We start from the raw sequence: 19,873 nt of genomic DNA, 5'->3' as shown, positions 1-19,873 counted from the left end.
GAAAAGCTGGAAGATGTCTATTTTGAGGGCCAGTGGCCGGCAGTGGGGAAGGCGGAAGAGGCCAAGCCAGCTGGAGCCTCCAGGGCAGGCAGGTCTGGAGAGCCCCTGTCCTTGGGGACCCTCAGCCACTCACGCCCTTGACGATCTGGTAATTTTCACTGCTCTTCTCCCCAGGTGTCTGCAGAAAGCCCTCCTCGTCAGTGGGCCTCTGGAGCACAAGAGAGGATTGGGGTCAGGCAGGCCCAGTCTCGCAGGGAGCCCAATTCCAGCTCCCACACCCGCTCACCTCCTTCTTATCTTTGGCGGCGCCTGCTTCCACCTCCTCGCCCTTGCCAGTGCCCTTCTTGTCCACCCACAGCTCTGACTTCTCCACCATGGTCCGCAGCCGGTCCAGCTCTGACTTGATCACCTTGTAGTTCTCCACATCCTGGGCTGAGATGAGCAGCTGCACCTGAAGTGGGAGGATGGACTTGGCTGGTGACTTGGGCACCCTCAGGTCCACAGCTACTTAGTGCCGTCCCCAGTCCAGGACTCCTCTCCCAATGCCAACCCACCACCAGCTGCTCCTCTCCACCAAGCCAAACCCTACTTGATGTTTATGGCCCTGCCATAAGCCCACCACCTGCAGAAAGCCCTCCTGATGGCCGTAGGCCTCCCTGCACTTCCGCCCTGAGCTGCCACATCGATGATCTGGCTTCAGTGACTCACTGGCTGGTGTCACATGCTGCTGTGGCCTGTCACCTGCTTACTCGAACCCCAAACAAGCAGGGCAAAGCATATCGGGATCACTGAACGTTGTCTGAGAGAGGATCCTGAACGCTGAAGACCTGGGCCTGTGTCACCTTCCTCACTCTGGGTCAGTGGGCAAGGAAGGAAAGCTCCCTGGAACTTGACCTCCTCCCTCTCAAATGGGAATGAGAGCAGTGACCACCTGTCACGGCTGCTGTAAGAATTCTATGAGATAATGCAGGTGCTCGGTCCCTGGTTCTCAGTAAGCACCTATTTCTAAACGCCAGCACCGATTGTTACAGATATTTCACAAGGAGATGTCAAGACTACATGACATCACAACAACAAACACCAGTCACTTCACCAAGGGCCGCCTGTATGCCAGGTATGACACAGCACTTAGCATAGGTTCATGGAACAGAGCTCGCAAACTGTAAAGTGCTGTCCACATCATAAGAAATGGCAGGTATTGAGCCAGGCTGAGAGGAGACAGACAAAGGTGGTCGAGACTCGGCCTCCCCTTTAAGGAGCTCGGCAAAACTAGAAACCCCAAATGTTCATCCCAAGCTGAGCTGTGGACCCCTGAGCTGTGAGCTCCTTAATCATCATTGACTCCAGTGCCCAGGCCGGGGGTCCTCCGTCACCTGCTTGAAGGTGTGCATGGCCTCCTGCCGCTGGCTGAAGTGCTTGAAGAGCAGCTGCAGGGCCCCCGAGACCAGCGGTGCGTAGTCGTGCATGGTCAGGTGGATGAGCACGCGCAGGAACATGCGGCCACCCTCGTCGTCCACCTCCAGCATGCTGCTCGTCTTCCTGCAGGCGGGGGGCGCGGGGTTGGCTCACTCCTGCCACCCACTTAGCAGAGCAGCGCCCAGTATATGTACCATTTGTTAAAAATATTGGTATTTTCTCACCAGTTTGTGAACAGCCACTGCCCTGAGCCCCCGAAGTGGCCCCATGTCCCCTGGGATCCCTCAGGGCTCACCCTTAACTAACTAACTAAAACAGGAACTCTTAACAGGAGATCCGTGGACCCCCCCACCACCGAGGGGGTTCATGGACAGAAGAGATGTGGAAAACACAGCGTCTTTATTTTTACCAACCTCTAACCAAAATGTAGTATTTCCTTCAAGGAGGACATATTAGTGGTATCTGTGAGTTTGTCACCAATAAAAATCACAGATGTTTTCACATCACCTCAAACTTGCTAACAGAAATCACTAAATATCGTTTAGACTCATCACTACTTCAAAGTAATGGTGCTAATTACACTATCACTTCTGAGAGGAAAATATATATAAACTATCACTTCAAATTTATTTTCAATATTTTGATAACTGTATCTCAATGACATTGGCTCTCTTTGTAATTTTATGTGCTGTATTTCATGAATTTTAAAATGCCATTCTGAGGGTCGGCCCGTGGCTCACTCGGGAGAGTGTGGTGCTCATAACACCAAGGCCATGGTTTCGGATCCCTATATAGGGATGGCCGGTTAGCTCACTTGGGAGAGCGTGGTGCTGACAACACCAAGTCAAGCGTTAAGATCCCCTTACCAGTCATCTTTTTGAAAAAAATAAAATAAAATAAAATAAAATGCCATTCTGGTAGCTGGCCAGTTAGCTTGCTTGGTTAGAGCATGGTGCTGATAACACCAGGGTCAAGGGTTCGGATCCCCATACTGGCCAAAAGCCAAAAAAAATTTTTTTAAATGCCATCCTGAGAGGGGCCCCCAGGCTATGTGAGACACAAGGAAGAGCATGGAACCAACTCCCCGAGGGACCCCTCCCACTCCAGCCTGCCAGGGTGGGAGTGGAGCAGGCTACATATCCCCCACACCTCATCCCTACTGTGGGACAGGGGACATTCATCTATCTACCTGACCCAAGTCCTTCTGCACAAATAGAGGCATAACTGCCCCACGTGGAGGCAGGGGAACGACCAGTATGACTGGGACCCAACTGGCCTCTATATCATTGTGGTTGAGCAGAAAAGGGAGGATGAGGTTGCAAAGCCTGGTAAGGGTCTGAGGGGGAATGACAGGGATGGAGGGCAGCCCCAGACTCAGGAAACCCAGACTGTCCCAAGAGAGGGTCCCAAGAGGGGTTCCCGAGAGGGGGTTCCAAGCCTATGTGGGCATCAACCTCCCAACACCACACACAAGCCCCCACCTGGACCCTAGCCTCACCCCACTCCAAACATGGCCTCCGCCTGCTCCCCAATTCGGTCCAGGTTCATGTTGGCAGCTATGAGGAAGCACAAAGGGCGAATGGGTCAGTGGGTAGGCCCATGCCCAGGCAAGATGGGGAGCACAGGAGTGAAGGAGCAGGGGGGCATCCAAAACCCCTTCCTGCACTGCCTGGTGGCAGTTCCTCTCCTGCCCCTTCCTGGGTGGAGGTACAGAGTTGCTGAGCGGGAACCACAGCAGCCCCACCGTCCTGCAGGGCAGAACCAGGGTGTGCAGAGTTCCGGGCCGGGAGAGCCAGGTCCTGGTCTGGCTCAGCCTCTGACTGGCTGTGACATTGGGCAAGTCCCAGGCTCCTCTGTGGGCCTCAGTTTCCCCATTTAGGAAATGGAGTAAAGGATCCCTGCCCTTCCCCCTCACTCTGGCAATTAAATGAGACAAGGGAGGAAAGGCCTCTGCAGACTGAAAAAAGGGGGAGGGCTGGGGAGCTGGCCCTGAGGTGTCCCTAGCTCCACCCCACTGCTATGTCCTTGGGTGAGTCACAGCCTCAGCCTGAAGGCAGGGTGAAGGCAGGGTAGGGGCTCACTGGTGGAGTCGAAGGCAGGGGCTGTGCCATCAGCTCCGCTGTCCTGCATAGGAAACACCTCCACAAACTCCTTCTTGAAGACGGACAGCAGGTAGGAGATGCGGTAATCCAGGCGGACGTTGAGGATGAACTGGAGAAAGGGGTAAGGGTAGGGTGAGGACCAGTCTGAGACCAGGAGGACATCTCTGCTCTGTGAGAAGTGAGGGGGGCCCCAAATAAGCTCTAGCACTTGGGAGGGGTCCTCAGCACACATGTTTGGGGATGCTCTGGGATGCCACAACAAACACACAAAGACCTCTCCCCAGGGAGGTCCTACTCAGACCCTCTTTCCCAGGCTGGCACCAACAAGAAAGGGAAAGCAGCTCCCCCATCCAAAGGCCAACTCTCATCCTCCTATCCTTCTTGGCCTACAACACCCTGGGACTCTAGGAAAGGAAACCGAATCCTGTGAGAAAGCAAGAGAGGCCACCATGGAGTAGGGGGTGAGGATGCATGGTTTGCAAACACTCTTAACTGGCCTCTATCCTCATGGGGCACAGAGCCTCTGGACACACCCCAGGACACAGATGTGGAAACTCCCAGCCCCTGGCACAGTCAGAAGCCCCCTCCTCTGACACCCCCGACCAGACTGGGTCCATGGAGGTCACTGCATTACCCTTCCTGCCCTCTGGTGGCAGCAAGGGTCCTCATCCCTCCTCAGGACCCTATTAGCCCCTTCCCCAGGTGTTGCTGGAGTCTCAGATAAGACCCAGAACAGGGCTGGCTGTGTTCACCTCGCAGAGTCTCTAGCTCTGCTTCAAAATCCCTGGGGCCTTGGGAAAGTTCTCTCCCCCTTTTACTTTCTTCAACTGTAAAATGGGGGGATGGAGCTAGACTTCAGTGCACATCAGAATCCCCTGGAGGGCTTGTCATGATACAGACTGAGGGCCCCACGGCCAGTGTTCCTGATTCATCAGTCTGGGGTGGGGCCCGAGAATGTACATTTCAACAAGTTCTCAGGTGATGCTGCTGCTGCCGTTCTGAAGACTACACTTGGTGAACAGCTGGGCTTGACAGCCAATCACTGTGGAGCTGCCAGTACTAAATACTGAGATCTGAAGGAGGTTTGCCCTGCCCAGTGTCCCCATACCTGTCCCCATGACCTGCCCCTATTCCCAGCACCTCCCGCCATGGTCCTGGCCCAGCCACCTGCAGGATTTCCAGGATCTTCAGCTTGGTCTCCATCACAACAATGTCTTCATTCTCCTCGAACTTGCTTCTGTCCAGTGGCTCAGCGGCACCAGCGCTGGCAGGCAGGCTGGGGGCGCCAAAGACAGACTGCTTGCGGCTCAGCACCATGGTGGACATCATGTGCCCCACGCCCTGGATGGACCGCCGCACGTTCTTGCCTGTGCAGTGGGGACAGAAGGTGTGCATCAGGGGTCCCTTGTCTGACAGGAGGGCAGAGTATACACTGTCTACATCAGCTGCAGGGCAAAGCCTTGCTAAGGGAGGGACAGGGCTAACCCAGGAAGGCTTCCTGGGGGAGGTGAGCTTTAAGCTAAATCTGAGAAAAGAAGGAAGGGCCAGGGCAAAGGTGAGCTGTGTGAGAAAGAGTGAGAGCTGCTACAGAGGACGGGGGACTGAGGGGTATTGCAGAGAGCACTAAAAACCAGGTGTCAGACTCTAGGCACATTTTGTTTATATCAGTTTATGCGGCCTGAAGGTGTCTGTGAGGGCAGGACTGCGGCTCATCCGCCCTTCCTCCTCACATTCCCCGTCACTGCTCCTCCATCACTATCTCCCCTCAAGACCAAGAAGTTTTGGAAAGCAAGTCTACCAGACCCCGGGGTCTCCACAGCGCCTGGGCAGGGGACCCCTCTGGTCCAGCCGAGGATAGAGGGGACTGGGGCCCAAGACGTCCCCCTGCGGCAGAGCCGGGAGGCAGGTCGCCCTGGGGGGTGATCAGAGAGGAGGCGGTGGGCGGCGCGGGCGGGGCAAAGCCTCACTGCCTGAGTCCTCGTAGGTCTGCAGCATGGCCGGGGGCCCCTGCACGCAATCGATGATGCCCAGCAGCGTGCGCGTGAGCCGCAGCAGCTCGCTGAAGCTGTAGAAGCCGAAGTAGATGAGATTGTGCGCCAGGCTGACCACCTGCGGGGAGGGGCGGGGCCGAGGTGAGGGCGGGGCCGAGGTGAGGGTGTGGTCCGGGAGGGGCGGGGCCGAGGTGAGGGCGGGGACCCGGGAGGGGCGGGGCCCTGGGCGGAAAGGGTGAGTGGACCGGAGGAGGCAGCCCTCCGCCAGGCACTGGAACAGAACTTGAGGAGTCCTGGGTGTCTGTGTCGTCCCCCTGAGCTGGCTGGGCACTCTAGTGGAAGTGGGGTCATGGCTCCCACAGCCCAGTCCTGGGTACAGACCGAGGCCCAGTGAGGGGACTGGCCAAAGCACCCCTGACTCCAACCTCTAGCGCTCCCCCAGCCCACCTCAAAGGTGAGCTTGTTCTTCTCCTCGTTGGCAAAGGGCACAGCCTCGCTGACCACGTTGTTGAGATAGTCCTCCACGAATTCCATGGTGCTGGCAAACTTGTTCTTCTTGTCATCTCGGGAAGCATTGAGGTTGGAGTCATAGCTGGAGAGGAGGCAATGAAGCATGGAGGTCCTGCGACGCGCCCACCCCAGCCTTGTCCCACCCACCTTCCATCACCCCTCTCACTCCTTGATGGTGATGGCTGTGGGGATCTCAGTCCAGAGGCGGGCGAACTTGACGGGTGTGACCAGCTCCTGGGGGTCACGGTCCACGTGTACATGCAGCATCAGGTGGCAGAAGGAGGCGCGCAGGTCAAAGGGCAGCATCTCATCCGCCATGCACAGGAAGATCAGGTCCACGCCTAACTGCTGGGAAATCTCATCGATGGCCAGGTACTGCCGGTCCAGGCACATGCGGGCAAAGAGCTTCAGCTGGTACCTGCAAGGCAGGGAAAATGGTTAGGACACAGCAGATGGGGGTTGGGGGTGCTGCTAGTGCTTGGGTCTGGGCTTGGTGAGGGCTCGACAAAGTGGCAAAGGACTTAGGTTAAAGCATGCACCAGCCACGGTAAATAAAGGACACAGTTCTGACTTAGGAAGGTGAAAGGAAAACCCGTCTGTAGTGATGAGTATTCGCAATTCTCTCCCTACTTGCTAAGGAGGAGAAACACTTTCTGGCTTGGCCAGGACAGGTCTTTATGGGAAGAGGGATGTCTGAGAGCTGAAAGGGGGGGGGGGGGGGGAGTGAGGTAGGAAAAAACAGCCTCAGGCAGGGAGGGTTAGGACAAGAGTGGGAAAGGGAGGAGGGGAAGCGAGTAGCTGGTGACAGGTGTGCGGCTTCGGTGGCAGAGCTGCAGAAATGGGGAACGTCAGACACTTTGCTCCACACAGGGGGACAGCATGCCTCTGCCTCCTCCTCAGAGACCACGTCACCTACAGTGGGCTCTGGAGCCGACAGCCTGGGCATGAACTATGGCTCACCACTTATGGCTGTGTAACCTTGGGCGAGTTCCTCCACCCCTCTGTGCCTCCATGCCTCTGCCTCCTCCTCAGAGACCACGTCACCTACAGTGGGCTCTGGAGCCGACAGCCTGGGCATGAACTATGGCTCACCACTTATGGCTGTGTAACCTTGGGCGAGTTCCTCCACCCCTCTGTGCCTCCATTTCCCCATCTTTACAACGAGGGTAACAGTAGCACCCTCCTTCACAGGGTTGCTGTGAGGCTTGAAGGAGTGATCAGGTGAAGCCCTCAGAACAGTGGGTGGCATATGGTGAGCATTTAAGAAGGGTCATCTTGTATTATTATTCTAAAAATATCTATGTTTGGAGACAGTTTGGGTTTTTCCAAAGCCTGGTTCCTGGCCTGAAGGCCACCCAGTGCTCTTCGGGGTCACACATCCCGCCCGGAGTGACGGCTGCGTGCAGGGAGTGAAGGCAGGCACACTGCTGCGGAGGCAGGAGCCCCGCCTGAAGCTGTGGGAGCTCACCCCTCAGCAGGGCCTGGCTGACGGCCTCCTGGAAGGCCCAAAGGGCACAGGAAGAGGGAGGGAGGAGCTGAGCCAGGGGCACCTGTAGTAGCTGAGCACGTTCTCGTCGTGGGCATTGCCGGCCCGTGCCTCCTGGGCCAGCTGCCTCACGCTCTTCTCATGGTGCTCATTATTCTTGTCGGTCCAAGTGAGCCACACCTCCTCCTCTGAGTATTCGATGCTCAGGTACTCATGCGACTGGGCCATTTCCTTCACGGGCCGAAGCCTGCAGACCAACAGCACCCCATCACCAGGGGCTAGAGCTCCATACCCAGCGCCCTCCCGAAGCGTGCTCAGTGTCACTGTGTGCCAGTTCAGGTCCTATGCTGCCTCCCCTAAGAAATGTATTTCCATCTTGGGACCCTAAGCAGGCCATGAACTTCTTGAGAGCAGAGTCCTTGGCTCATTCTCCTCTCTTTGCCCCCTCCACCCTCTCCACAGTGCCAGGCACAGAGCTGGGCACGCAGCAGGCACTGGGTTCATATCTGCAGAGCAGGGGGACAAGTTCTAGCCTAAATCCAGATGGGCCCAAACTCTAGGGCAGTTGGGGCTGGGCAGGGTGGAGGCCACCGGGCTGTGGGCAGGGGCAGCACATCCACTCACTCAGTCTGGATGAGAATGTCACTGTTCTTGGGGTCCAGCACACACTTGCAGATGAGCTCCTGGGTGACGGGGATGGCAATGTGGTTGGACACACACAAGTCAGAGAGGTAGTCCAGGAACCTGGGGTGATGACAGCAGGGGAGGGGGCTCAGAGACTGGCCCCTGTAAAAATAATGCCCAGCCTCCCTCTTCCCCAGCTGGCAGCTCCAGCCTCCCCAGAACCAGCTTACTGCTCCTGCTTCCTCCCCACAGCTTGCAGAGGGGTGGGATGGGCTCCCAGCTGCACAGGGAGGGACAACCCACAGGGCATTGCCCCGGGGCAGGGGGAAGGCTAGATGGAGGTCCAGGAAGTCAGGGTAAGGAGGCACAGAGGCTGGGATGATATTCAAAATATTTAACTGCTGGCCAGTACATGTACTGACGGTCACTACAGAAGGGTCTTGGGGGCCTCCTGCCATATCAGGAGTCACTCCTCTTATTGCTAGATTGGGCTAAACTTGGGAGGGTCCCAGAGAGTGACTAGGGAGGCCAGAGTCTCGGGGAGGTGGCAATTTACCAACAGGTGTAGAAATGTTTCAATATTTTAACAACCAGCACTGGCTGAGTTTCTAGCCCGGGACAGGAAAGGGAGAGTGGAAGGAGTGGGTGCTGGTGGGGGAGGGCGGCGGGCCCACCTGGGCTCCCGGTTCTTCCGCACAAGGCTCACGAAGGTCTCCACCTCGGTCTTGGTGATGTGCTTCTCCAGGAGCTTGCGGTTGTTGTGCAGCAGGGCAGTGATAGTGTCTTCGGCCAGGATGTCATAGCCAATCTGGGACTGCATCATCCCAAACTGCTTGGCAATATGCTCCTGGGGGCAGGCAGGCTGTGGTCATGGGGAGCCACAGCAGGGCATGGGGCCCAGGTCTGCTCCAGAACACTGCTCCAGACCCCGAGATAGGGAACCCCACCATAGGAAGGTGGAGGTCCAGGAGAGGAAGCCAGCGCTGACAGAAGAGTGGGGTGTGTATTATGTAGTTAATTAGCTCATGCTCTGCCCCCCCATCAGAGTGAAACCTCCATGAGGGCAGGGACCCTGTCTGTCTGGCAGGGCTGGCTACATAATTTGTGAGACCAAGTGCAAAATTAAATAGCAGGATCCTTATTCAAAAATTAAGAATTTCAAGAAGGCAACAGCAGAGCACTGAATACAGCGCCAGACCCTTGTGAGCTCCAGGCCAAGTCCTGCTGTCTGGCGCCCTGCTGAACCCAAATGCCAAAGACAATACCGGCACACAGTATGTGCACCTGAGGAAAAACTTGCTGATGAATGAACACATGAGTGGGTGAGTGAGCGGTGGACCCAAGCCAGGAGGGCTCAGGCCAGGGAAGCGGGTGGCAGCCCACCTGGTTCTTGCGGTAGTCCTCCTGGGAGTGCCGCAGCACACGGTAGCAGAGGCGGAACATGTGCTGGTAGGGAGCATTCTTCTGGTCCGACAGCTCCTCCAGCCTTACCAGAGGGCCCTCACCCCCCTTGTCTCGGAACGGGGCCTTCAGAATGCCAAAGATCTGAGGGAACACAGAGGATGAGGAAGTATTCCCCACACCTTCCCACACCCCTAATTATCCCAGGAACCCTGTGCCCACCTGATCCTGCCCCAAAGCCACCCCTGACATCAACCCCAAGCTGATTCCAAGCTGGACCACATTCCCAGACCAGCCACCATCAGCCCCAATCCCAGCACAAACTCTTCCCCATTGCTGGCTGAAATCCCGACGCTGACCTCAGCCCACCCTCCCTGATGTAGATTCTAATCCCAGCTCAGATCCTGGGCCTAGCTCAGCGTCTGGGGGAAGAGCAGAAGGTCGCCACAGCCCGGGGTCTGAGGCTAAGAGAAAAGGCAGGCCAGGTCACTGTGGCCAGAGCTTAGGATGAGACACACGCCTGCCTTGTCAAAAAATTTTTTTACATAATTTCAAAGATTTAAAACAGCAGCTGTTGGGTAGGATGAGAAACTGTTCCAGGCTGAGACTAAAGAAACAGAACAACCAAATGGATAAAAAATCCCTAGTTGGGGGCCGAGCCCGTGGCGCACTCAGGAGAGTGCGGCGCTGGGAGCGCAGCGACGCTCCCACCGCGGGTTCGGATCCTATATAGGAATGGCCGGTGCACTCACTGGCTGAGTACCGGTCACGAAAAAGACAAAAAAAAAAAAAAAAAAATCCCTAGTTGGATCCTAGTTAAAACAAATAAACAAACAAAAAAACCCAAACTTTAAAAATACATTTTAGCAAAGTTAGAGAAATTTGGTGTGGATTGGGTATTATTGCTAATCTTCTTAGGCGTGACAATGGCATTGTGGCTATATAGGACAATGTCCTTATTCTTTGGAGATACATTCTGAAAGATTCCGGGGTGAAGGGCAATCTACTTTGAAATGGGTGGACAGAGGGATGGGTGCACAGACAGAGCCATGTAAGGCCAAAGTGGCAGCATGGTAGCAACTGCATTCAGGTGGTGGATGTACTGTGTTCACTGTACTATTCTTTCAGTGCTTCCTCAATATTTGAAAATCCTTACAATAAAAATTTAGAAAAAAATTTTTGAAAAAGAACAAATTAAAAAGAACAAGGACCCAACATCTGAGTTCAACCCTGGCCCTGCTTCTTGCTGACTGCGTGCTCTGGATGGAGTCATTCAGCCTCTGGTGCTAGTTTCCTCATCAGTAAAACAGGGATGATAATAACAGTGTGTCCTCCAGGTGGTGAGGATCAGATGAGTCCGTCCATGTGGGGCACTTAGGGAAGCTCCTGGCACGTGGTCTTGCCCCATAAACATTCAGTTTTTTTAAAGGGGTGATGAGAAACCGCAGGGAGACTACAGCTCAAGTAGAGACGAGAAAAGGCAAACTCGATGTTAAAAGGCATCCTGTTCCCAGTCACCATTCCTCCCCAAAGCCTGCTTCATGGCCACCCTCCCCTTCCCGCTCAAAACACCTGCTTGAGAATGTTCTGCTCCCTCATCAGCTTCTGCCTCTCCCGGTTGGGCTTGGTGACCATGATGTCCAGGACATTCTGCCCATTGTTGGGGACGTCACTGACAAAGAACACCAGGTCCTCCAGCAGCTGGATGACAAACCTGGGCGAGGGAACAGCAGGATGACGAGTGTGAGGTGTTGAGCCTGGGAAGCTCCCCCAGGGCCCACCCAGCATGTGCTACCTCCCCTACCCCCATGGGCAACCAGCCTTCCTTCCCAAGGCATGGCTTTCCTGAAATCACTCACTGGCCCCCAAAGAACAAAGCCCATCATCAGTCTTCAGCTTCTTTTCCCATGTTTACCCTGAACTTCTCTCAAAGCACCCCATGCCCCAGCCACCCTGGATTCCAAAGTGCCCCCAAGACAACGAATCTCAGAATACTTCAATCTGGAAAGGAACTGCAGGCCACAAGGCAGGGTGTTTGGTGTGAAGGGATCTGCATTTACGTCCTGACTCAGCCACATACAAGCTGTGTGACTCTGGGAAAGTCTCTTAACCTCTCTGAGCCTCGGCCCCATCATCAGTAAAACAGAGGTAATGATGGTTCCTCACAGGGTTAGATTAGGAGTACGTGGGCAGAGAGGCAGGCACCCAACTTCAGGGGCCCAGGGACCCCACAGGGACCAATCCCTACTCCATCTCCCCTGCTCCAACCCAGCCCGCCCGACTTCTGCTTTGTGGTCCTCGTTCATGAAATGCAGACCCAGGAGGGCAAGATCACCCAGAAAACCACGAGACCCTATCCCTGTGGCCCACCTGCGGTCATTCTGGCTGATGAAGCCCTCACTGAGTTTCTCCACAGCACTGGCCAGCATGGAGCTGGCATCGTTGGCAAAGTCCAGGTCACGGATCTCAGACACAGGCACTGACACGATGGCAAAGGCCTCCTTATCCTCCTTGGTGGGGCAGGTGCCCAGCTGCAGGGACAGGGATCAGCAGGGCACCCGGGTACAACTCCAGCCCAGCCCCGTCTCCATCCCCGGGCGGTCCGCACCATGAGCCTAATGGGCCGCTCCTCCTCGATGTCAATGGGCACATTGGTGCTCTGGATCCACGTGTTGGTGCAGAGGTGCCGCAGCCGGACATAAGAGTTCCTGCAGGCAGGCGGGAGGGCAGGGACAGGGGGAATGCACCTCTGAGCGTGTCCTGTTGTCTGCCCAGTCTAACCCCCCAACACTGGTGCATCTTCCACTTCACTCCATACCCTCAACAGCTGGGGGGCAGGGGCCTCTAGTGCCTCTCCAGCGGAGGAGCCCATGGCAGAGAAGAGCAGCCAGAGCCCCGCCCTGACCACCACATGTACACAGGCCCACAGGCCTCAGCCAAGCTTCCAAAACCAAAGCTTTTTTGTAAACTTGGGACCAGTATTCAATTGGACAATTGAGGCTATTTAGACTATCCCATTTTAATGTCAAGCTGACATAACCTTTCTGAAATGTAAAACAATCTGAATTTCAAAATGCATCTGGCCCCAAGAGTTTCAGGTAAGGAATTGTGGGCCTATATAGTGACTCAATTAATCTTCCCAACTGCCCTGTGGACAGGTAGACTTGATATTCCCACTTAACACATTAGAATACTGAGGCAGAGTGATTGAGTAAGCTGCCTAAAGTCATACAGCTGCTTAAGGCTAAAACCTAACTTGACACTTTGCAAGTCTCTTGATGCGATGTTGTAGAATCTCAGGGATCACAGGAGCTTGGAGATCAGAGAGCCCAGCCTCCCCCACAGTGTGTGGATTCCCCTGCTGCTGTGCCCTGGACAAACTGTCTCACAGACTGTGCTTGGGCACTCAGACTGACTGGGGCAGGCGACTGGTACATAACACCAGAGAGAAGGCATTTTGAGAAGGCAGCGAGCACCACAGTGTGTGGAGCCCAGGCTGGGCACGCAGAAAGCACACAATGGTGGTCAGCTACTGACAGTGTCAGAGCTGGACCCCCCGAAGGCCAAAGGACCACAGCAGGACAGAGGAGTGAGGGATTCAGAGATTCCCAGAAATAGGACAGCCCAGCCTGGGCACCCCTGGCCAGCCGCTAGGCACACGGCACATACCCACCGGGGCACGAAGGAGTCAGTTTTCTGCAGCGTGGTGGGGTCCAGCTCAAAGAGAGAGGCGATGTCATTGCCATGAGGCACAGCCACCAGGCGGTACTTGATCTTCTCTCCAGCGTTCCTACGGCCTGCACGACCCTGGGCACCCTAGGGTGAGGACCCCAGATCAGGCAGGAGCCCCTCCCTCCTCTTAGGCCCCCCCGAGCCCACCTGGGACTCCAGCTGAGGGGCCTCCCTCCAGCCCACTTCCCACGGTTTCATGGCCTCCCCATCCCTGTCCACCCCCCGGGCAGGCCATAGTCACACTCTTGCCCAGGCTGCGGAGCCCTACTCTAGTCCTCACCGTTCCTGCTGCCTTGGGATCTGAGGCATCGCCTTTGTAACTGGGGTTCTCCTGGATAGAGATACAGAAAGGGAAGCTATGGGACACCAAGCTAAATACCCACATGATCCAAACCCAAAACAAGGTCATCCACATAGGGCCCTGGGTCCCGGCAGGTAGCTCACCACCCTCCCAAAGGTACCTGCCCCAGTCCCAAAGCCCAAATCATGCCACCACTGCCAGCCCTTCATGGCGTTCTCCATAGGCCCACAAATGCACACACACACACATACACATCAACACACACAATACACATAGCATGTGCATTAGGGACAGACTAGGAATTCTGCTCACTGCTGTATCCCCATTGCCTAGAACAGTGCCTAGCATATAGTAGGTGCACAGTAATATTTATTAAGCTTGTTTACAATCAGGCATTTATTTGATAAATAAGTACATGAGTGCAAATAAGCCAGGGTCCACAGGCACAAGTCTATGCATGCAGATATGTGCACACATGCTCCCGCATACCCATGTGAGCACACGCAGAGCCTGAGCTCCCAGCTCACCTCAGCAGCCAGGTAGTTGCCTGTAGCCAGGTGTTTGAAGCGGTACAGGCCGTTCCAGTGGCCAGCTCCTCCACGGCAGGGGTCATGGTGGACTACCTGGGGGCATGCAGGGGTGAGGTAGGAAGGAGAGACTGGCAGGGAGGGAAGCTCAGACCCCGGGGAGGTCTGGAGATCTCTGGAAAGGTGGGTGCCTGGACCCTCCCTAGCTTCTTGGCTCCAGAGGGGCTCGGAGGGGAGGTGATAGTTAACATCCCACCCACCAGGGTGATGGGGGAAGAGGGAAGGGTGCGGTCCAGGGCAGAGTCCAGGGTGCCAGAAGCAGGGCTCTGACCTCCACCTCCCAGAGGGCATTGGAGCTGGTGGCCGATGTGGCGGACTGGCGCAGCGTGGTGCGCAGGTACACCTGCAGCCTGCCCTTGTATTCGTCACACGTCAAGAACTTCTCCTGCTCCGCATGGAACAGCCGCACCACATCTCCCTGCAGGCAGTAGTGTGGGCTCAGGATGGACACAACCCCTCCCAGGGCCCAGCCCCACCTGCCGCAGACCCAGGTGGCAGCAGGGAGGGTCCTCCTGCTCCTGCCAGAGCCGGCAAGCAGAGGGGAAGATACCAGCTGAGGCACACCAGAGGGTGGCCAGAGCCCAGGACCAGCCCCTCAGCCGGGCACTCTGCCCACAATCCTCATCCCAGACCCCAAATCCACAGCCCACTCAAGCCTCCCTCCCCTATCTGTACCTCTAGACACCCTACCTAACCTTTAACAGCCCATCCAAGTCTCCCTCTCCACGAAGGCAGAAGCAATCTCAGCTCCTCAGGTCTCCCCAGGCCATGGCTGCACGTCTGCTAGGACCCCCTCTGCCTGAACATCGGTAGTTCATGCCCATTTCTTTTGCTCCCCTGCTAGACTGCAGTAGCCAGAGGGCAGGGACCATAGCCTGTTCATCTCCATGGCTTTGGACACAGAGCAAGTCTGGATCCTGGCTCTGCTCTTACAATTATGTGATCTTGGATAAGTTCCTTAACATCTCTGAGCCTCAGTTGCCTCTTCTGCAAGATGAGAAGACTATGGCCTCCTTGCAGAAATTGTGAGGATTATAACAAGTGTATTGAAGTAACGCTTCACCCTGACCATGTGTCAGCCACTATGCAAGCACTTTACAAGAATTTTCTCACCTGATCCTCACACCAACCCTCTGAGTAGAGACATCATTATCCCATCTTACAGGTGGAGAAACTCAGGCACAGAGAGGGTAAGTATTCTGCTGAGGGTCACACAGCTAGTGGCAAATGGGACATGAATCTGTGGCTCAGTTCCAGGGCTGACACCTTAACCTTTCCACCACTCCTCCCGGGGCGAGCCTGCCTCCCTGCAGGCTCTCAGTGCATGGCTGCCATTCCTATTGTTACCCCTAATGACATTATCTGTCTTCCCTACACTGAACACAGAACTAGACACAAAACACTTAGTGAACTCTGGAGTGAACACAGGAATAAATGACCCTACACAGATTGGATCAGTTACTATGGCAGAACTTAGTGACTTTTGTGTTCAGGCAGTGCAAGAAGAGCACCAAAAAGGGGTGCACTTTGCACGAGAAAGTCTTGCTTCCGAGCTGCCTGGAGTCTCACTGCAGAGCCATGACGCAGTCACCAGAAGCCACTCTGGGTAGGACCACAGGGTTAGGCCCAAGTAATGCTTCATTTCCTCAGTGTGGCACAGATTTGGGGCTGGGATGTGTCATCAGGGAAAGCTTCCTGGAGGGCCAGGGCATGGGCTGGGCTTGACTGATGTGTGGACAATGCGCGGGCGAGAGAGGGAGGGAGAAGGCATGTGTGCAGAGCATGGGTGGACGGGAAACAGCCTGGGGGGATGGGCGGCATGAGGAGGATGGAGGGCAGGAAAGCCTAACAGCAGCGTGGCTAGGAGGAGGGCAAAGGGATCCACGCAGGCTCCTGAGCAGGGGAGGGTGCAGTGAGCATGGGGCGGCCTCCTCAGGGTGGCTGCTTTCAGGCCTGTCACCTGTCACCTGTCCCCTAACAGGTACCACAGCCAGGTGAATCTGCCCATTCCCCTAGCTGAGGAATCCACACTTTTTGCCACCCCTTAGATCTGCCCATCCCGTATCCCCTTCCACAGACTGCCTGCAGCCACAGGCTGCAGTCCCACTCAAGAGACCTCTGAACTCTCCCCTCTCCCCCCTATCTGGTTCTCAGGGTTTCTCAAGTGGTCTCTCTGGCGGCCCCAGACAACACCCTCTGCTCTCAGATCTGGTCCCTGCCAAAGACTTCACTGAGGTTTTTCCCAGCCCATCCTGCCCCTGCAGGCCCATCCCTCTCTGGCCTGACAAACTCCCTTCCCTCCTAGTGCCCATGCCAGTATGTCTTGGTCCAGGGGATAGGCAATGACCTGGAAGTGTCCTTCCAATGACTAAGGAAGTGGCCTCACTTCCTTACCAAAGAGGGCACAGGACGAAGGGTAGGGGACCTGGCCTGGATCCAGAGAGCAGGAGTTGGGGAGGGGACAGACTGCTCAAAGGCTTTGGCCCACCCTAAGGTGGGGGGATGGGGACCCCCAGTCCACTGACACCCCCTTAGCAAGAGAGAAAACAGAGGCCAGCCAGGACTCTAGGAGAATGGAGGGGAGGTTGTGGCCAGAGATAAGAGAAGGGGCAGTGCAGCTGGGGCTGCGTGTGTGTGGAGGGAGGCTGGGGGGTGGCTGCAGAGCCAGGGGAAAGGGCCTGGTGGGCGGCAGAAGGCAGGAAGAGGAAGCGGGACCTGCCGAGGAGGGGCTGGGGGGACAGCCAGGCAGGGCAGAGGCAGTGGGGGCTCCCAGTCCTTACCCCTTTCAGCACCTCCTCCAGGTGGTCCCGGAACTGCATAAACAGGTTGATCTTCCAGCTGGTGTTGCAGTTCACAGAGTTGACCTGTGGAAAGGCAGAGGGACCCCTGATGCCAGGCAGACCTGGCTGCTGGCGAGTGGGGCAGTACTGAAGGCCTGGAGAGAGGGGTGACAGTGGAACTATCCCCCACTGGAGCACAAGGAGAGGGTGTTTTCTCCCAGCCTGGGCCCCAGACCCAACTCAGCTGCCATGGGGCTGCCAGCCTGTGGGGTGGAGCATGGGGACAAGCACTGGGAGACAGGTGGTGGAGCAGTGAGGCCCAGCTCGTCCAGCAGGCCTGATGGTGCTGGAGGGACTGGAGGCAGAGACCATGGCAGGCAGGGGGTGCCTATACCATGAGGGTGTGTGGACATCCCTCACTGCATGGCCAGCCCCACCCCCCCACTCACCTCCTTGCAGCCGGCGTTGTCGCTTAGCTCATAATTGCTGGCATGCAGAGGCTGCCCAGCATTGACAGGATTCAAGATCACCTTGTCCCCCACAACCACCTATGGGGACAGGAGGAATGGGGTGAGGCTGAGGAGGGCAGGGCACTTCCTATTGCCAGGCCTCCGGGTCTCTGGGTCTCAGTCTGCCCTTCTAGAAGTGGGTATGACTTCACCCAGTCCCCACACTAAGACCCTATAGAAGCCCCTCTGGAGTTGAGACCTGCACCTTCCACTGGGCCCCTCCACCCCAGCCCTGTCCTCACATTGTCCCCATTGCTTCGCAGCTTCCAGAAGGGCTGGATGAAGAGCCAGGAGCCTTCGTTGCCTGTGGCATCCAGTGTCACCCGCATGGCGTTCTTCTCCAGCAAGGCAGGCAGCCTCTTATTCACTGTCAGGTACTTGTTGCTCTTCATGTGCAGGAGCTGGGGGTCAGGCAGGGGTGAGGTCACCAGGCCCCAGGAAGCCAGCCCGTCAGGGAGGGGGCACAAGGACCCACTGGACCCTTGGCCACTGCCTTGATGCATACACAGTGTCAGATACACTGTTGCAAACACTCAGACTGAGGCACACACAGCCACACAGCATCACACACAAACATGCACACAAATGGGCACATGCTGTCAGGCACCCAGGTGGTCACAAAAAAGAAGCTGTTCTGAACCCTTTATATGCACTACATTACTCATGTAACCTTATAACAGTCCCGAGGGGGAAATCTTATTGGTGGTTTGATTTTACAGATGGGGAAACCAAGGCACCACAAAGTTAAGTAACTTTGAAACTATACAACGTGGCTCCAGACTCTGTGCTCATGACCTCCGAGCTAAAACCACATCCACAAGCACAGCAACTCAGGCCACACACAGAATCAGATGCAGAGTCACAGAGGCAGTCCCAATGCCACCCACCGGGGACACACGTGCATGCGTGCACACACACACACACACAGAGCAGTGTCTGCTGGTACCTTAGCCCTCAACACCAGCCCAGGCCTCTTCGGAGGTGGGAGAGGCGTGGGCAGGTCTCACCTGGATCACACTGCCGTACTTCACGACATCCCCATGCACTTTCTTGTTCTCCGTGTCGTTTTGCTTCTGCTCCATCTGGGCCGCATGCTACACAGACACACGTGGAGGTGAAGGCTGGGCTTAGAGCTCCCCCTGGAAAGAGACATCTTCCCACCCCCACGCACACATATGCGCACACACTCACCCTGGGACCCCTGCCCAGCTCAGAGGCTGTCTTAGCCCATGCCCTCCCACTGATGATGAGGAACTGAGGGCACAGGGTGTGGAGGGGCAGCCTGAGGTCTTACAGCGCACATAGCCCAGGGAGCCAAATCCCTGCCCCTCAGCACCTCCCCTGGAGGGGGCATGCCAGCAGGACCTTGAGCCCCCTCTGCCCCCGACATTCCCAGCAACCTAAAGCTGAGCCTCGCCACCCACCCCCATCTCACCAGACTCCTGATGCCCCCAACACAGGACCCCTGCCCCAGCCCAAATCCTGGTGGTGGTGTACTCGATGCCATTTCCTGGCTCCCTTCTCTGCCCCCACTCCTCTGTAACCCTCTCTTCCAAAACCATGTGTGCTTCCAGCTCACTGCCTCCAGGGAGCCTTCCCTGACTAGCCACATTCAACCCTGATAGATCCAGCTTGGGTGTCCTTGATGATTTGGTTTGCATCCCATTAAGGGCACCTTCTCAGGCACTTCTGTCCCCTGCTAAACTGGAAGCTGCCTAAGAATAGATGCTCTGTCTCCTCCGTCAGATTGGGGGCTCCTGGAGGGCAAGGGCTCTGTCACCTCCATCATCTCTCTGAGAGCAGAGGCTCCTCTGCCTTTTCCTCCTCCTCAGTCCAGTTACCAAGGCTCTATGACCAAGACCAGGGTGAGGGTGGCCAATGGGGAGCCTTGCCATGTACCATGTGACTTTCTACACATGCAGTTCTGAGTATGTAGCTGGGCAAATGTGAGAGCCCTTCCCTGGGCCAGATCCCTAGCTCAGCCTGGCCTGTGTCTGCAGGGGGAAGGAAGCCTGTGACAGCCCCACCCCAGGAAGGGAGATAGGCCTGTCTCTACAGGAGCTCAGGCAGCCTACCTCCAACCCCTCTTTCCAGCCCAGGTCACAGATATAGGGTGGTACCATGCCTACCTGCCCCCACTTTAGACCCACCTCCTCAGAGCTCAGGAGAAGGGGACAGAGGGAAGCAAGGTCTGCTTGACAAAGTCAGTACCAGGACCAAGGAAGGCTCTCAGAAGCAGGCTACAAACCCTCCCACTCCGTTTTCCATTGGGATTAGGGTTGGGGCCCTGAGCTCTGTCCAGGAGAATGCCTGGATGTGAACTGAGCCACTGCCCACTCCTGAACAACTAGCACCATGACACCATCCATGTGTCCAAGGAACCCAAGGTGAATCAGAGAGAGACCTGCTCAACTGCAAATTCACAGGATGACCA

At 56.1% G+C, this 19,873-nt stretch overlaps 1 protein-coding gene across 1 annotated transcript in view; it reads right to left on the bottom strand.

The window, feature by feature from the left end:
- Nucleotides 1–19,873, bottom strand: part of ITPR3 (inositol 1,4,5-trisphosphate receptor type 3) — a 66,389-nt gene that overhangs the window by 19,338 nt on the left and 27,178 nt on the right. The window contains exons 4-27 of the mRNA XM_063096363.1: nt 18,447–18,533; nt 17,682–17,840; nt 17,380–17,478; nt 16,931–17,014; nt 14,422–14,568; nt 14,091–14,186; nt 13,543–13,593; nt 13,204–13,346; nt 12,139–12,238; nt 11,901–12,061; nt 11,103–11,244; nt 9,513–9,674; nt 8,804–8,976; nt 8,130–8,249; nt 7,570–7,752; nt 6,186–6,437; nt 5,957–6,101; nt 5,486–5,627; nt 4,686–4,885; nt 3,498–3,627; nt 2,915–2,972; nt 1,374–1,539; nt 287–451; nt 134–208 (exon numbers count right to left, since the gene is read on the bottom strand). Coding sequence (XP_062952433.1) covers nt 134–208; nt 287–451; nt 1,374–1,539; nt 2,915–2,972; nt 3,498–3,627; nt 4,686–4,885; nt 5,486–5,627; nt 5,957–6,101; nt 6,186–6,437; nt 7,570–7,752; nt 8,130–8,249; nt 8,804–8,976; nt 9,513–9,674; nt 11,103–11,244; nt 11,901–12,061; nt 12,139–12,238; nt 13,204–13,346; nt 13,543–13,593; nt 14,091–14,186; nt 14,422–14,568; nt 16,931–17,014; nt 17,380–17,478; nt 17,682–17,840; nt 18,447–18,533 — 3,240 coding nt within the window. The remainder of the gene's footprint in view (nt 1–133; nt 209–286; nt 452–1,373; nt 1,540–2,914; nt 2,973–3,497; nt 3,628–4,685; nt 4,886–5,485; nt 5,628–5,956; nt 6,102–6,185; nt 6,438–7,569; nt 7,753–8,129; nt 8,250–8,803; nt 8,977–9,512; nt 9,675–11,102; nt 11,245–11,900; nt 12,062–12,138; nt 12,239–13,203; nt 13,347–13,542; nt 13,594–14,090; nt 14,187–14,421; nt 14,569–16,930; nt 17,015–17,379; nt 17,479–17,681; nt 17,841–18,446; nt 18,534–19,873) is intronic.

The sequence above is a fragment of the Cynocephalus volans genome, chromosome 5 (genome assembly GCF_027409185.1).
Source record: "Cynocephalus volans isolate mCynVol1 chromosome 5, mCynVol1.pri, whole genome shotgun sequence".
In the NCBI taxonomy this organism is placed as follows: Eukaryota; Metazoa; Chordata; class Mammalia; order Dermoptera; family Cynocephalidae; genus Cynocephalus; species Cynocephalus volans.
This window is presented reverse-complemented; position numbering and strand designations above follow the sequence as displayed.